General features: G+C 41.4%; 1 protein-coding gene across 1 annotated transcript in view; it reads right to left on the bottom strand.

The window, feature by feature from the left end:
• The window catches only part of LOC138961381 (tubby-related protein 4-like), a 91,053-nt gene that overhangs the window by 30,454 nt on the left and 42,581 nt on the right, over positions 1-18,018 (bottom strand). Inside the window, exon 2 of the mRNA XM_070332996.1 lies at positions 1,421-1,549. Coding sequence (XP_070189097.1) covers positions 1,421-1,549 — 129 coding nt within the window. The remainder of the gene's footprint in view (positions 1-1,420; positions 1,550-18,018) is intronic.

The raw sequence follows: 18,018 nt of genomic DNA, 5'->3' as shown, positions 1-18,018 counted from the left end.
AAACCCGAAGAGATGCATGTCGACGAAACACGCACTTGGACTCATTACTCGTTTTGAAGTATTACACCCGAGCAGAGTGGGAATGGTAGAAATAAGAGGGTGGGGGATAGGGGTCGGGGTGGGAGGGAAAGCGGGAGGATGTCTACAGTCAGCTGTCTGGCATGACAAACAAAGACCTATCTCGAATAGAGTAACATCTACAGAAAACGAGCATGATGACCACAATCATCATGTAGAGATACATCGATCAATGCAAATGCCAGGTACTTATCTTGAAAACTATCCCCATTATCTTCAACCAGTTCTGTACATGACTTTTACGTTTTTCTCTTAGCACATCTCCTCATTTACCTTGTCATTTCCAAATTAATGAAAGTCCTAGGAGGTATGTGTCAATAAAATGTACGTCAGTGCTGTTCAAATGAGAGAAGAAACAAACTGCCAACAAACACGGATTCACCTTCTCACTTTCGCTCTCTCGCCATTATTTCATTCCAACTAAACCGCCCGAACGCCTCCCCTACCCCCTTCCACAAACACAAATAAAACTATCGAAGACAAATATCGGTATCACACTTACATCACTAACGTTCTTAAAAGAAGAAAAAAAAGAAAAAACGTTTCTCCTTCCCGCTTTTTTACCGCCGCTTTCATTCTGTACCAATACCCCCCTCACCTCTCCCCTGACCAGAGAGAGAAACACAAAATCATAAACAAACATAAACAAACAAAAACAACAACACTTCCTCTCTCTCCCACTTCTCATAGCCAAGCCAAGCCAACCTATTGTATCAATCCCTCCTCCTCTCTCTCCCACTTCTCATAGCCAAGCCAAGCCAACCTATTGTATCAATCCCTTCTCCTCTCTCTCCCACTTCTCATAGCCAAGCCAAGCCAACCTATTGTATCATTCTTTATTTTCTTTATTTGGTGTTTAAGGTCGTTTTCAACCACGAAGGTTATATCGCGACGACCTATTGTATCAATCCCTCCTCCTCTCAACAAAGGCAACTCCTAAGAGGACAAGACATCACAAAAACAGTTGATTTGCCCCCTGGCACCGAACAGCACCGGATAACGTAGGGACCTCTGCCCTCCCATAGAGAACCAAATGACAACCGCCCCAGGCTGCGGGCTGCTTTCAGACCACCCCATCTCTGTCCGCCATTGTGTCCCGTGTGTGTGCACTTCAAAGTGCCTCTGCGGTTAGGGTGGTGCTTCCGATCCAGATGTGATATCAGAAAAAGATATTTATTCAAAGAAAAAAAAAGAAAGAAAGAAAGATAGACAAACAGAAAAAGATATGTGTGCGTGAGTTAACTCCATTACAGTACTGTGTGTGTGGTGGGCTTGTGTGAGTGTGTGTTTTGTTCCATATGATCGTTGCTGATGTTTTCGTTTAATTTTTTGCTTGACTCACCTGACTGTTCCTGTCGTTGATGAGCTCAATGGACCAGCGACCCTCGTGTTTAATCCAGACAAAGATGACCCCGCGACTGTCACACGTCGCCAGTCTCTGGTAAGGCTCGTTCCACTTCACCAGAATCACCTGCAACACAGCAACACAGACACTGTTAGATTATAATGTTGTTTAACGCCCCATCGGTGAAGGGGCATGTTACCGGGTGTTACCCCGGCTTGAGATGAGATTTAGTTTGTTTGTTTGCTTAACGCCCAGCCGACCACGAAGGGCATATCAGGGCGGTGCTGCTTTGACATATATAACGTGCGCCACACACAAGACAGAAGTCGCAGCACAGGCTTCATGTCTCACCCGGTCACATTATTCTGACACCGGACCAACCAGTCCTAGCACAAACCCCACAAGAAATTCAATTGATCCCAGGATCAACACGGGCCGAAACATTGACAATATCAAAGAAACAGGAAGTTGTACACCTGTTGGTACAGGTACACAAAATAAAAGTGTTGATGTGTCCTGTTAAATTGTCTTTTCGGCGTTTGTACATAAATGGGAGATAACAACTATCGCAATATCAAGGAAGAAGATTGTTGTGAAAGTAATGAAATAATGAATAAGAGCTCAATAATGAATAAGACCTATTGGCTTAACAGAAAGGAAGAAGGCTACTCTACCTTTATGGAAGTGATGCAATAATACTGGTATTGGTGACAGAAATATGTTTTCCACCAAGAAACCGATCGATCAACCAAGGAACCAAAAGACAGAGCGAGCGATAGACGTTGCAACAGGTAGGAATGGTATTGTTTTTGGTCTGAATGAGCGTCATACAGTGGCATGTCACAGTGTAGAAGGGAAAGTAGTAAAAGTAGTTATATATAGAAATGAATGAAATCAAAGTGTATGATGCAAATAACTTTATTTAAAATTATCACTGAGTCACAAAATAATAAAGCAAGAAAGAATACAGTGTTAGTGGAACTGTTGTAAATGGCAAAATGCTGTTGCCATGAATACACATTTGAATGCTAGTAATGTAGCACCAATATATGACCCATTGTCACACTTAAACGAAGCTCTGGCTGACTTTGTTGAGGATGTGGCCAGGTTTCCTGGGAGGGCAGTAGTCAATGTAAAAGACTATTTCTTTGAAAAAACATATACCATCTAAAGAATGGAAGTAGACTTGATCCGACAACATTTGTGTTGGCCATTGTACCAATCATGAAGTACACGATTTTTTGCAGTCACTGTCTTTTCCCCAGTAAATTTTCGAGTCAGGCGGACCTTTGACCCAGTACATTTCCCGGTAACAGCCATGCAATTCCAGGATATTTTGTTGTGTCTTTCGTTCTCGTTTTGTATTTGTTTTCGGTATTGACACAGATTGTGTTCGATAATTCAAACTAAGTTTTCCTTGCTGTTTTCTCCTTTTCTTTTTTTTAATTTTTGTTTTAATTTTTTTTTCTTTTTATATATATATATATATATATATTTTTTTTTGTCTCATCTCTTTTTTCAAAAAATGTGTCGCATTGATCATAATCCGCCATGAAATTTCAGGAATGTTTATGTGAGCACTTACCATAAGTTTTAAACTTGTTGTGCTCCTTCTTAATGATGTTGTTATATTATCATGTGTCTGTTTACGAATAAAATACTGTTTAAAGGAATTCCAGGAAGCGCTGTTGTGTTGAGGCCTTGTTAAGGTTAATTTTTTTCCAAAAAATACTTGTTGAAGTTATTATTATTATTATCATATTATGTTGAAGTAACACGCCGTACAAGCCGTTACGCTGAATGCGTGGAGGTGTCGGGGGGGGGGGGGGGGGGGGGGGGTTGGAGAGAGAGTTGACTCTGATATCTATGAGGCCCTGTAAGCGTTACAGACGGTTTCGGTTTCGAAGGAAGGGAGACAACATCTGCTAACAATTTGCGTTTGTTTGTTTGTTTGTTTATTTGTTGCTTAACGTCCAGCCGACTACGCAGAGCCATATCAGGACGAGGAAGGGGGGGATGAATTGGGCCACTTGTCAAGCGATTCCTGTTTACAAATGCACTAACCCATTACTTGTGTCCCAGCAGGCTTTAGTAAAACTAAATTAATACCTACTGGAAGATTACCAGTTTCCAGTATGTTAAAATAGGCTTAACCTATCTACTGCTGGACTTACATCAGAACACTAACAGATTAAACTATACATGAATCGCGAGACAAGCGGCAAGAGAAGAGATTTTTGGAAAAAATACAGGTGAATGAGCAAGAAGGCAGAAAAAAGAAAAGAATTCATGAAGAAAAAGAGAGCATGACAGGAAAGAGGAACCAAAAATCTACCTAACAGCAAACTAGAAAGCTCCTGCGGTTCCAAAAACAGGAGGGGCCTTTAATTTCATAACCGCAGTGCCCCACTGCGGGAAACAATTTGCGTATGAATATTTTTTAGTACAACAATGTTAAAATAGATGAATTTTTTCACATTAAAAAATACACATGTTATTGTTTGTTTGAAAGACCCTGGCAAAAATAGACAACAAACTTTCAAGTTTGAAAAGAAAGTACTTTTTGTGTTGTCCGTTTGTGATAAAGTTCACATGTGCTCTACAATGTCTCCCAAACTGACGACTATATTTTGTACTCATTTACATTGTACAGTGAAGGGTTCGACAGTGGTAGTCTATGAACTCATACACATGTTTTTGTTAGAATTCAAATTCTTGTGACACACTTCTTCTTGTTCATTTCCTGTGCCTGTGATTTGTTTGAGCACATTGTGAGGTATTTGACCACAGACTACAAACGGAAACAAAGAACGAAAAACAAAAATAAAAACATGCACCAGCAATCACAGTCTACTGCCCTCCAAAGAACACTCGCTGGGGAAAATCAAATTACAAAACTTCGAAAGCACTCACGAGAAACGCGCAAATTCGCAATCACTCCAAGTTCTTATAAAAAACGCTGGCGCTGGACCCGAGTAATAGACCGCCCATGCCGGGAATCGAACCCGGATCACTTTGGCCATAGACGGACGTGCTACGACAACGTTACTAGAGTTGTGAGCCTTGAATCACTGTGTGTATCTGTCGCTCTCTGTCTTTCAGTCTCACCGAGACCACACACTGCATTGTAGTTTCTTTGCCGAGACCAACGGCGACTTCCTGTACATACGTCACAGAAATCCCCCATGAACAAAAATTTCTCCACCTGCAAGCTACTTACCCGACGCCTAAAGACGAGCCGCTCTGGCGGCCCGTCAATAATGCCAGACGCCAGGCGGAGCAGCCATTAGCAGCCATTAGATTGCCAATTTTAAAGTCTTAGGTATGACCCGGCCGGGGTTCGAACCCACGACCTCCCGATCACGGGGCGGACGCCTTACCACTAGGCCAACCGTGCCGGTTTGAGATGAGATACACTTGTGTATGCGTGCATGAGGTGTAAACAGCCACCTGCAACTATGATTGAATGACCGAGGTCTTTTACGTGCCATTGTGGTGACCCGCGGTGGGACATGGATACCGTCTCTGAGTCAGCACATACAGTTGACCCGTGTCCGCCCCTGCCTGGATTCGAACCCTAGGATCACAAGTCCAGTACTCTACCAACCGAGCTACCCGGTCCCACAAGAAACTGCTTGTTCTGGATGTGTCTATGACAGAAGGCAAAATGTCCACTGGCGAGTCTGGGGTGTCCGACATTTGATCGAATGGAAACTTTGACCGAAAGAGATATGGTCGAATGAAATTTTGACCCAAAGAGATAAGGTCGAATGGAATTTTGACCCAAAGAGATATGGTCGAATGGAAATTTGATCGAAAAACATTTGATCGAATGGATGCTTTGACCAAAAAGACACTTTGATCGAATGGACACTTTGAGCGAAATTAAAGACGTGTGATCGAAGGGACATTTGGTCGAAAGGCTTATGGTCGAATTGACACTTCATCGAATAGACACTTGATTGAAAGACATTTGATCAAATGGACACTTGATCGCATGGACAAATTATCGAATAGACACTTGATCGAAAAGACACATGATCGAATGAACACTTGATCGCATGGACAAATGATCGAATAGACACATGATCGAATGGACAACTCGAATGGACACTTAATGGAATAGACACTTCATGAAATGGACACCAGATCGCATGGACAAATTATCGAATGTTTATTTTGAATGTTTTATGTATGTTATTATTACGGACACAAACGCTCAGCAATGTAATTTCTCTTTTAGAGATTAATAAAGTTATTGTATTGTATTGTATTGTATTGTATTGAATGGACGTTTGATCGAATGTTGATCTTGTGTACTCCGTTTTTAACGACGTGTGTCTTCTTGAGACATCAAACAGAATGCACAAATCAAACACAAGACGAAAGGACGGACGGATAGGTGGACTCTTGGACGTCTTTTTATTATTGGAATTATGGTTTTTGTTAAATTGTATTGCTGTTGCTGTTGTTGTGTGAGTGAGTTGTGAGTTGGCAGACTTGACTTGACGGATGACTGTTTGCGTTAGTGAGACTGTGTTTAGTATGCATTCTTATTCTTTTGATTGGAAATGAGTATTGTTACAACATAATTTCCATATGGATTAATAAATTTGAGTTGAGTTGAGTTGAGTTGTTGAGTTGGATAGACAGATAACCCAGTACAGACACAAACAGGTAGACAAAACACGATCATGTTCCGGCAGGAACAACACATTTCATCTGTGTCTCGATTTAAAAGTTAATCTTTCTAAAAGTTGACCTAATATCTGTGTGTTTTTGATTTGATTTAAATGCGTTGTCGTGTCAGACTGACCGTTCTTTGTTTTTTGTGTGTGTTTGTGTGTGTGTGTGTGTGTGTGTATATGCGTGTGTGTGTGTGTGTGTGTGTGTGTGTGTGTGTGTGTGTGTGTGTGTGTGTGTGTGAACCAGCCTCCGTAGTTGTCAAAAGAAAACGGTTTTGAAAAGGGCTAGTGTCACGCCTGTTCACGGTCTCGATTGGATGAGAACTGGTTGGGTTGCATAAGGATAAAAAGGCGAGGATTTACTGACAACACAACTGACGCAGCATGATTTGTGTGTACGCTGTGCTTGTGTATAGGTCACTGATGCAATCCGGTCTAATTCGGCTGAGTGCATGGTTAACATTCATGCTAATGGTACGTGTCTGGGATAAGAGAGAGAGAGAGAGAGAGAGAGAGAGAGAGAGAGAGAGAAGAGAGAGAGAGAGAGAGAGAGAGAGAAAGAGAGAGAGAGAGAGAGAGAGAGAGAGAGAGAGAGAGAGAGAGAGAGAGAGAGAGAGAGAGAGACCAACAATCAGGAAGTCTCCTGCAGGGAAGCCACACAGATAATATGTGATGCAACTTTCCAGCAAGAGACAAGCGTCTTCGTTGATTATACAGTCAGTGTTAACTAAATTCAGTTATTTAACTCGAAGCAAGAGAAACCTCCTCCTTTTCTTTTCCCGACTTAATTCAGCAGTCTTCTGTTCTAATTTCAGAGTATTCGATATTTGCACTATTGACACAGTGCCAAGCATGTCAGCTGATACGAAATCTGATACAATTCGGTAAGAAATCGTTGCACTATACACTGAAACTCCAACCAACGCAAAACAACTTTTACAGGGCAAACGGAAATTAAAACTGAAGCCATACATCTTTTTCTTTTTTTGCAGCGCTAACAAAAATTATAACTCAAACTACTCAAAAAGTAAGTTTTATTACAGCACAGACTGCAATTGAAGCGGTTTCACCGATTCAAACTTGTAGAGTACAATATTTCACATCACATCTCTCCAAACCCTACCCCCAGCGCTCTCTGGCGGAAATCCAGGCGACTCTTTCTGCCCGGGAGTCTGATTGGTTGAAAGTCAAACCCCTGGGGGCCAACTGATTTCAATACATGTCTCGCACGGGTGGGGTTAGTCCGGCACTTTAAGTGCTACTCTTTCTCTCTGTCTCAGTCTGTCTGTCTGTATCTCCTTCCGCGGTCTCTGTCTGTCTCTCTGTTTGTCTGTGTGTCTGTCTCTCTGTCTGTCTGTCTCAGTCTGTCTGTCTGTCTTTTCTCTCGGGGTCTCTGTCTGTCTCTCTCTGCCAAATTTTGATTTATGTTGTTTTCTTTTGCTGGATAATGCCTTTTTGCAATGAAAATGTCTGCGTGCAGTGGCAAACTCTATTTTGTGTGTTATTGATTTGGGTCTTCGATGTTAAATTACATTTAGGTAACTGTAAAACTAAATAAATAAATAAATCAGTAATTACACTGATCATTGCAATAAACCATCCATCGATCTCTCGTGTGTCTGCTCGTAATTAATGTAGATGCTGTGTAAGCCTTTGTGAGGCGCGTATGCATTTGCATTTGAACCAAGCCCTCTCAGAACTCGACCCTTCTCACAACCAAGAAAACCACTGTAACGAAAGACAGAAATAAGAAGGGATAAGCCACATGCATGTGTATCGGATTCGGTGTGGGTACAGTGACAAGAAGGGGGCTGGAATCTTTTCATGCCTCCCCCCCCCCCCCCACCATACTCCGCTTTGGCCGTGCGTGCAAAAAAGTCTCTTGTGCTGTTGCATCTGAACCAAAACCTCACAGAATTCTGCCCTCGTCACGACCAAGTAAACGAGTGCAACGTCAGACAGAAAGAGGAAGGGGGAGGGACATACATGCGTATCGGTATCGGCAGAACGAAAAAGAATAGGGCTGGAAATCGACCCTTGCAATCAATAACAACGACCACCCTGCACGCAAAACGCTGCTTCCTCTCTCACAATTTGCCACGCCAAACTTTCCTTCCCCTCCTTCCCCAGTGATGGATTGCTCCAGTCCTTTTTGAGTAGGGGCGCACGGTACTTTTCTCGTCTCCGAGATGGTCTTAGACACGTAGACCGAGAAAATAAGTCTCGTTCGTCTCAGGCAAGTATAGTAAGGCACTACTCCGTTAGACTCGCTAGTCCTGTGCTACGTCTTGCACAACAATCGTTGGAGGAAGAATGAAACCTTAGTCTTCTGCATCGATGTATGCTCTCACACAACCCTCATACTCATTTGCTTACAAATCCCGGACAGTCTTCAGGAAACACGCGAGACAGTACAGCCTCTCCTACATGAGGTGTCTCCGCAGCATCTTGCGCATCTGCTGGTAGGACAAGATCTGTAACACTGAGGTGCTACAGCAGGCAAAAAACAAGCTTTATTGCTGAAGGCCCAGTCAAGCTGGGTATCTCAGTCGCCGCTCCTCCATGGCACACATTCGCTCTATTGGGGCACAGCACAAGAGATTCGTTGAGTACCCAAAAGCAACTCTAAGAGAGTCGTTATGAATTCAACATTGAGGTTGACATTGAGGACGTGCGGCTTGCCACACGCCGCACCAATATAAGCGCAGTCTGACCAATGGTGCCCTGGCTCTGGAGAGAGGAGGCATTCACTCTGAAAAACTAGAGGTCTTCCGATACGTGCTTCACATGTGGGAAAGGAATCTTGGCCCGGATAGGCCTCATTCTGCAGCCACCTCCGACCCCACCAGACCAGACGTTAAAGCCAGTCCGGAGTCTTTGTCATCTCCCACAAAAGAGGAACAACAACAACGAGAACAACATGCAAAAGCAGAACGCTTCCTGTCGAATTTCGTAAAATAACAAAGGAATTACTGGGAACTTGAATACATCCCATTCTGGGAAATGGTGTAAAGGATTAGTAACTTACAAGCGTTTGGGAGGCAAAGAATGATAAAACAAGAAATTCCTCCGAGGTAGGAAAAACACCCCCGTTGGTCAAAGGGAAATAACCATTCTCACTGCCACCAACTGAGAAGGTTATTTCCCTTTGACCATTAATATGTCCCTCTATAAGTCCTTGTAGAATCTTAATCCACCAATAACTCCCTAACCGTGTGTTTGACTGGTCCCAATTTTTTTAAGGACCGTCTCAGGAATGTATAGAACCTGTTCACCAAGTTTGGTGACGATCGGTCCGTTCATTCTTGAGATCTATATGCGAACACAAACAAACAAACAAACAAACACATCGAGCGAAACCTATACACACCCCTATACCGGGGGTGTAATAACAGAAAAAAACGTTGGTTCGGCACTGGATGTGGGTAAATAGGTTTCCCGACTGGCTAACCTCTAAAGTCCAGCATGCAGACTTGTTCTATTTTCGAAGAACCGTATGTTCACGTGCGAAAGGAAACTCTGTCTGTATATTTTCCATCCACTAATGCATTTTTGCTCTTTGAAGCTACACGTTTGGCTTGCCATGTGCACCGAGGTAGACTCAGTGACACTGGATATCGGGCAGACACGACAGAAAAGATTAAAAAATCTGTCGAGCTCGCTGGTACAGCGGATGTTGGCCTGTAATCTCTGATACCAGCTTTGCACCGTCTGGAAAAGTCCATGTTATAAAGCAAAATCGAACCAAGCCGTGTTTCCAATAACAGCAAAAAACGATGGGGTTTACGATTTTGTTCTCACACACGGGCAACAAACCGTGAACTTGCCAAATCACAAACTTCCGTTTCCTTAGACCGCTGACGTCTTCGAACGAAGAAGCAATAAACTGCATGCGTCTTCTCTGCCGTCTGCGTTTCAGATGCGATCAGGCCTGACTCTCGAGTTGGTTTTTGCATAACAAGGTCCCCCTGTCCTGCTTGAAGCGGTTTTGTTGGGTTCCCCATATCAGCCCACACGACACACGACAACTGCGCGTGCGATCCAACTCATTTTTAGTTCCTTGTGCATATACACATCCGCGAAGCCATGACATTAAGTTATTATTTCCCTGGTCGCACGTGTTTCTCCTGGAGGCGTCTTTCATTTGTCAATACTACGCTACTACCATGACTGGCTGGGTTGAACATAACCACGGGAGTCAGGATTTGTGGGGCATTGCCTTTTCCATTTCTGACTGTGTCATTTTAGTTTTGCACAAAGGGTTGAAAGGAAAGATTCCGCTGAACAAAACCACACCAACTTTGGATTTGTGGGTCACAGCTTTTCTGTGTCTGACCAGATTTGTTCAGTCTTGCAAAAGAGGTTCAAAATTAAAATTCAGTTCAACAAAACCACAGGGTTTTGGAATTGTAGTTCACAGGTTTTTCAGTCTTGACTGCGAATGTTTGATCTTGCAAAAACGGTTCGAAATTAAGATTGAGCTGAAAAAATAACAAAGTTTAAATTGACACGGCACAGTTATAATAGGACACTGAATTTGCATATTCAGGCTTACAAAAACGGTTCGACGTGAAGGAATAAGTTAAAGTTAAACTGATTCAAAAAGTGAAGCCGCTATGAATAAATCCTCCAGTGCATAGAGTTTTAGACATGTTTCGTGCTGACAACCGCTATAATTTTCCGCTTGAAATTGCCTAATAAGGTCAAGGTCACGGAGTGAGTGATCTATCGTTAACATTATTTCTAAATCTGTAATGCTTTGAAACATGTTCTACAAATGGAAGCAATCAATGTTTTACTCTCTCCTTTCTTTCTAGTTCATTGTAGGTAACACAATACGATCCCATATATCACTTTGGAGACAATGATACTCTCTCCTTTCTTTCTAGTTCATTGTAGGTAACACAATACGATCCCATATATCACTTTGGAGACAATGATACTCTCTCCTTTCTTTCTAGTTCATTGTAGGTAACACAATACGATCCAATATATCACTTTGGAGACAATGATACTCTCTCCTTTCTTTCTAGTTCATTGTAGGTAACACAATACGATCCCATATATCACTTTGGAGACAATGATACTCTCTCCTTTCTTTCTAGTTCATTTTAGGTAACACAATACGATCCCATATATCACTTTGGAGACAATGATACTCTCTCCTTTCTTTCTAGTTCATTGTAGGTAACACAATACGATCCCATATGTCACTTTGGAGACAATGATACTCTCTCCTTTCTTTCTAGTTCATTTTAGGTAACACAATACTATCCTTTCGAGACATTCAGACTGATAAATGTTGATATCACAGTCAAATCTAACGATAACGATTTTATCGCATTCGATTTCGGAACAGTTGGAATCAAAAACCTACCTAAGAAGTCAGACAAACGCAAGGGAGGCTACTGCCTTGTATTTAATGTTGGAAATGTTGGGTTGTCTTTTCCTGCTTTCGTAACTTTGCTGCTCTTACTTTTATTTTTCAGTAACTGGTTCTTTTTCTCAGACAAAATAAGGCATTTATATTGAAAAAAGAACAAAAATATACGGTCGAAAAAGATCACCAACAAAGGCTAACAAGTTCAGTGGAGTTGCCAGTTTGAAGGAACAGCGAAGAATGTCCCAGTTACTTCCTCAGTCGTACTTTTTTTGACTGTTCGATTTGGCAATTCTGAACGATGGCAGGAACTGAAGTGCGCCAGGCAGTATCAGCGAAGTCCTCTGGCTCATTGTCTGTGCCCAAGAAAGCTTCCAGGTATTTGTCTGTATCGGCGGACTGCATAATACTGTTGTCGAAGCTCAGTCTCGCTCACGACGCATCCAAAATGACGTCCTCCGACAGCACTGTGACTGTGTGAAAGATGCTGAAAGTTGTTCGGTTGATGTTGTATGGCTACGACTAAGAAAGGTGGACAATGGTTCATGCAGGTGCGAACTGTTTAAATCGGCTGCTCATTTCCTGCCTTTTTGTGAGTGATGTGCGCTGAAACACTGCAAGAGATCTCACAGTTTTCTAAGTACTGCCACTACTGGTACTTTCAAGGTCAGCTTTGTTTATGGCTGTTCCAACTACCTCAGTCGGTAAGATTGTAACATTCTTTTCTACTACTTCTCTGTTAAAGCTGTGTGGGAAAAGTTTGATTTTATTCATTGCACAGCTTAATCTTTCTGATTCAATTACTTTTCTTTTATGAATTTGTGATTTAAAAAAAAGGGAGACATTTGTTTCCTTCAGGTGAGATTTTATTCTTCAAAATTAGAATTGGAAAGCTACTTCCTGCGCGATGTCAAATTCACAAGGAACTTCCTGCGCGATGTCAATTGATATACAGTTCCTAGTTGACCAATGACAAAAGCTGTTTTTGTCATGTGATCAGTAAAAATGCCATAAGATCCCATATATCACTTTGGAGACAATGATACTCTCTCCTTTCTTTCTAGTTCATTGTAGGTAACACAATACGATCCCATATATCACTTTGGAGACAATGATACTCTCTCCCCAACCAAAGCCGTTAGACGTTCATTTTTACCGAAGGGTGGATGTGGGGTGGGGTAGAGGCTGGAACCAACTGACAAAATCAACAATTTCGTGTCAAAGAGAACTCTTTCTTAAGACCAAGACACAAGATCCAAAGAAAATGCGCGCAAGCTTTTTTTTGGACAAATGTTCAACATGTCCCAGACAATCTGTGAAAAAGGCGGTGTAAAAACAAAAACCTTGACGTACAAGCAAAACCCGTGTTGTGTTACGAAAACATATTCGTGTTTGGAAAGTTCCAAAGGGCAATGAGACACAAAGAAACACAACTGCTGATGTGAATATGAATGTAAACATGCTTAATGCAAAAAACACCACCCAGTCCAAGATGCCAATAAAGGCTTTACTTTCAAATGGCAACCGTTCGATGTCATCAAAGTCATTAACGGCATAAAGAGTTCCTGATGATGATAATTAGTTTTAACGTCCTCTTAGAACCATTTGGCCTATCTTGGGACAGGTAGAGTTAATATGCTTTGTGTGGGGACAAGACACTGGACAAACATGCAAACAGAGAACACATATGATCGTGTTATATATCTGGAAGTCTGTTGTTGCAATATTTCAAAATGGGGATGGAAGTAATGATTGTGTACGCGGAATATGGTTAGACTGGAGCGGTTTTGTAGGCTTATTTGCTTTTTATGTATGTAGAATATGTTTATATTTGTGGCTGAATAAGTTATAATAAAATAAAATTAAAAAAAATAATAAAAAAATCTTAATTTAGCCAAAGGAAAAAATTGAAATAACTTGCTAAAATAATATATCAGAACGGAGAACTTAAGTTCAGGTAGGAGGGCAGTATGTGCTTAAGCCTTGTTTGATGAATTGAGTATAGCTATGCTTTGTGTTTTTGGCGCTTTAGTTGTTGGGCGTGGGAGGGGAGGGGGGGGGTCGGTGGGAGAGAGGATTGAGGGGTGGGAAGGAGGAAAGGGGAGAGAGAGAGAGAGAGAGAGAGAGAGAGAGAGCGAGATAGAGAGCGAGAGAGAGAGAGAGAGAGCGAGAGAGAGAAAGCGAGCGAGAGCGAGAGAGAGACAGAGCGAGCGAGAGAGAGAGCGAGAGTGAGAGAGAGAGAGAGAGAGAGAGAGAGAGAGAGAGAGAGAGAGAGAGAGAGAGAGAGAGAGAGAGAGGAGTGAGAGAGAGAATTGCGCTGAGAATGCATGAGCGTAAATGCCTATCTACGTGTTTGTGTGCATGCGTGTGGGATTACAGGTGTAAATGACAGTGAAAAACATTAAAACAGTGCACATGAGTTTAATGCAACCAGTTTCCACTGAGGAAACATGCAAGCATATGGGAAAGCGTGAAAAATAGACAGTAGGTGATCATTTTGTATTTATCCTCAACGATATAGAGAGAATGTGTGTCTTTTTTGCCTGTTAGCCTGACTTTGTCTTACAGTTGCCCCAACTTCTGATTGATAACTATGTCAATAACTTCGCACTCTTGCTGTTTCTTTAGCTTTTTTTTCTCTCAGTCAAACTTGAATTTTTTTAGTAAGATGTTGATTGTGTGTGTTTGGAGAGAGGTGGGGGGGGACGCTTGGCGTCACTTCCGGTAAAATTTGGAAGCAAATAACAAACAAACAAGTCGCGTAAGGCGAAAATACATTTAGTCAAGTAGCTGTCGAACTCACAGAATGAAACTGAACGCAATGCCATTTTTCAGCAAGACCGTATACTCGTAGCATCGTCAGTCCACCGCTCACGGCAAACGCAGTGAAATTGACAAGAAGAGCGGGGTAGTAGTTGCGCTGGGAAGGATAGCACGCTTTTCTGTACCTCTCTTTGTTTTAACTTTCTGAGCGTGTTTTTAATCCAAACATATCATATCTATATGTTTTTGGAATCAGGAACCGACAAGGAATAAGATGAAAGTGTTTTTAAATTGATTTCGAAAATTTAATTTTGATAATAATTTTTATATATTTAATTTTCAGAGCTTGTTTTTAATCCGAATAAAACATATTTATATGTTTTTGGAATCAGCAAATGATGGAGAATAAGATAAACGTAAATTTGGATCGTTTCATAAAAAACATATTTTTTTTACAATTTTCAGATTTTTAATGACCAAAGTCATTAATTAATTTTTAAGCCACCACGCTGAAATGCAATACCGAAGTCCGGGCTTCGTCGAACATTACCCGACGAAAATTTCAACCAATTTGGTTGAAAAATGAGGGCGTGACAGTGCCGCCTCAACTTTCACGAAAAGCCGGATATGACGTCATCAAAGACATTTATAAAAAAACTGAAAAAAACGTTCGGGAATTTCATACCCCGGAACTCTCATGTCAAATTTCATAAAGATCGGTCCAGTAGTTTAGTCTGAATCGCTCTACACACACACACACACGCACATACACCACGACCCTCGTCTCGATTCCCCCCTCTACGTTAAAACATTTAGTCAAAACTTGACTAAATGTAACAAGTCGCGTAAGGCGAAAATACAATATTTAGTCAAGTAGCTGTTGAACTCACAGAATGAAACTGAACGCAATGCCATTTTTCAGCAAGACCGTATACTCGTAGCATCGTCAGTCCACCGCTCATGGCAAAGGCAGTGAAATTGACAAGAAGAGCGGGGTAGTAGTTGCGCTAAGAAGGATAGCACGCTTTTCTGTACCTCTCTTTGTTTTAACTTTCTGAGCGTGTTTTTAATCCAAACATATCATATCTATATGTTTTTGGAATCAGGAACCGACAAGGAATAAGATGAAAGTGTTTTTAAATTGATTTGGACAATTTAATTTTGATAATAATTTTTATATATTTAATTTTCAGAGCTTGTTTTTAATCCGAATATAACATATTTATATGTTTTTGGAATCAGCAAATGATGGAGAATAAGATAAACGTAAATTTGGATCGTTTTATAAATGTTTATTTTTTTTTTTTACAATTTTCAGATTTTTAATGACCAAAGTCATTAATTAATTTTTAAGCCACCAAGCTGAAATGCAATACCGAAGTCCGGGCTTCGTCGAAGATTACTTGACCAAAATTTCAACCAATTTGGTTGAAAAATGAGGGCGTGACAGTGCCGCCTCAACTTTCACGAAAAGCCGGATATGACGTCATCAAAGACATTTATCAAAAAATGAAACAAACGTTCGGGGATTTCATACCCAGGAACTCTCATGTCAAATTTCATAAAGATCGGTCCAGTAGTTTAGTCTGAATCGCTCTACACACACACACAGACACACACACACACGCACACACACACGCACATACACCACGACCCTCGTTTCGATTCCCCCTCGATGTTAAAATATTTGACTAAATATAAAAACGTGGTAAGAGATGATGACCCCAAAAGCAGCCTTTGAATGTCATGATTGAAATGTTTTGCCCCAGCAACACATGACAGAGGAAACGAAGTCACAGTCAAGTGTACCTTACACAAGCAGGGACTAAGGTTTCAACTTGACAGGAAAACGTGACCGAGAAAGAAAACAGCCCCACATGCTGAAACGCAAACAAAGATAATGCAATGGCGATGAATTTTTCAGGTGATTTTTTGTTTCTCGTAGGGATGCGTGCAGACGAAACTCGGATATTGATTGGCCCACAGCTGAACCAGAGACAGAGAAGAGCTTAGCATGTGTGTGTGTGTGTGTGTGTGTGTGTGTGTGTGTGTGTGTGTGTGTGTGTGTGTGTGTGTGTGTGTGTGTGTGTGTATGTGTGTGTGTATGTGTGTGTGTATGCGTGCGTGCGTGCGTGGGTGTGTGTGCAGAAATGACATACAGGAAAAAAGAAACAAACATGCTACCATTGCCAGTCTAATATATCTTAGTTGGGTCCATATCTATGTCTGTGATATCTTGAAGAGGTATTTTCCACGGACCAAAAACAATCAGAAACGATCCCTTCCGTTTTGAAGCTGACACATGTCGATAAAGAGGGGAGTGTGTGTCATTATTTTGAACTACTGCTGATGTTTCAGTTTGTGCGAATACTAAAAGAACTAAACAAGAGAGCGTGTTTTCGTGCGTATGTGTGTGTCTGTGTCGGAGCAGAAGCAAGTAGTAGACGGGAACCCTTTAAGATATATATACGTATGGCTCTTATCTTTACAAGACCTCTAGGAAAGCTTGTAGTTGTTACACCCCCGGTATAGGGGTGTGTATAGGTTTCGCTCGATGTGTTTGTTTGTTTGTTTGTTTGTTTGTTTGTGTTCGCATATAGATCTCAAGAATGAACGGACCGATCGTCACCAAACTTGGTGAACAGGTTCTATACATTCCTGAGACGGTCCTTACAAAAATTGGGACCAGTCAAACACACGGTTAGGGAGTTATTGGTGGATTAAAATTATACAAGGACTTATAGAGGAACATCTTAATGGTCAAAGGGAAATAACCATTCTCACTCAGTCACTGCCACCAACTGAGAAGGTTATTTCCCTTTGACGGGGGTGTTTTTCCTACCTCGTAGGAATTTCTTGTTTTTATTGTTGTTGTTGGTGGTGGTGGTTGTTGTTGTTGAAAAAGAACACTGATGTATGTGACAGGAGGGTATTGAGGGTGGGATCACCCATAGATAAAATGAACTAGTTGAACACAATTTGTGATGTCATGAATTTGCGCCACAATTTGTTTTGCAGCACCCAGTACGCTGAAAGCATGACTATCAAGATGTACCGATTGATACGAAGCGTGCACTCGCAATGAACGGATGTGTGATGGTTTAGGTTGTTCTTCGCCCAGAAAAGAGAATATGTCTGAGACCCACTCAAGCTTTACAAAGCCGAGCAGGATCTCTGGGCGACAGTATAATCTAAATAGGCCAGAAATGTCAAGACATGAATTTAAAATTCGTTTTTTGTTTTTTTTACCCAATATTTTATCCAAGAAATGAGCGGCGACCGAGATTTTAGACCTTTCACAAAACCTTCCTTGACAATCTGCCAGGCTGACTTAATGCGAGAGGGCTAACAAAATGTTGTTTAACACCGTACCTTAGGAGGCTTTCTCATGTTGTATCAGTCACCCAGTTTTCAGGAAGCCAGAAAACTCAGTTATATACTGCCCCAAACCCTGATAGGCTCAGTCTATCATCTCGTTCTTGTGACTACTTTGGGAGGAAGACCTAGATGTTTTGCCTCCAACAACCGCAAAAGCTATCATCCTCTACTTTCGAAGTAAACGAGTTTACTGTGAAGCAGGAAGAAAGGGTAGCAATTTATTGAACAAACAGCCTATCAACTGTAGCTTCAAACACACTGCTGCATACAGTCATTTTCATGCCAAATGTATCTAATTGAAAGTTTCTTTCCCACCCAAATAAACTGAATCTCACAGAACGCTACACAAATCGGTTGAATGTTGGAATTATAGTATCACACCTAAACAA

The sequence above is a fragment of the Littorina saxatilis genome, linkage group LG3, assembly GCF_037325665.1.
Source record: "Littorina saxatilis isolate snail1 linkage group LG3, US_GU_Lsax_2.0, whole genome shotgun sequence".
NCBI lineage: Eukaryota > Metazoa > Mollusca > Gastropoda > Littorinimorpha > Littorinidae > Littorina > Littorina saxatilis.
Note: the sequence above shows the minus strand (reverse complement) of the source record. Positions and strands in the feature narration are given on the sequence as shown.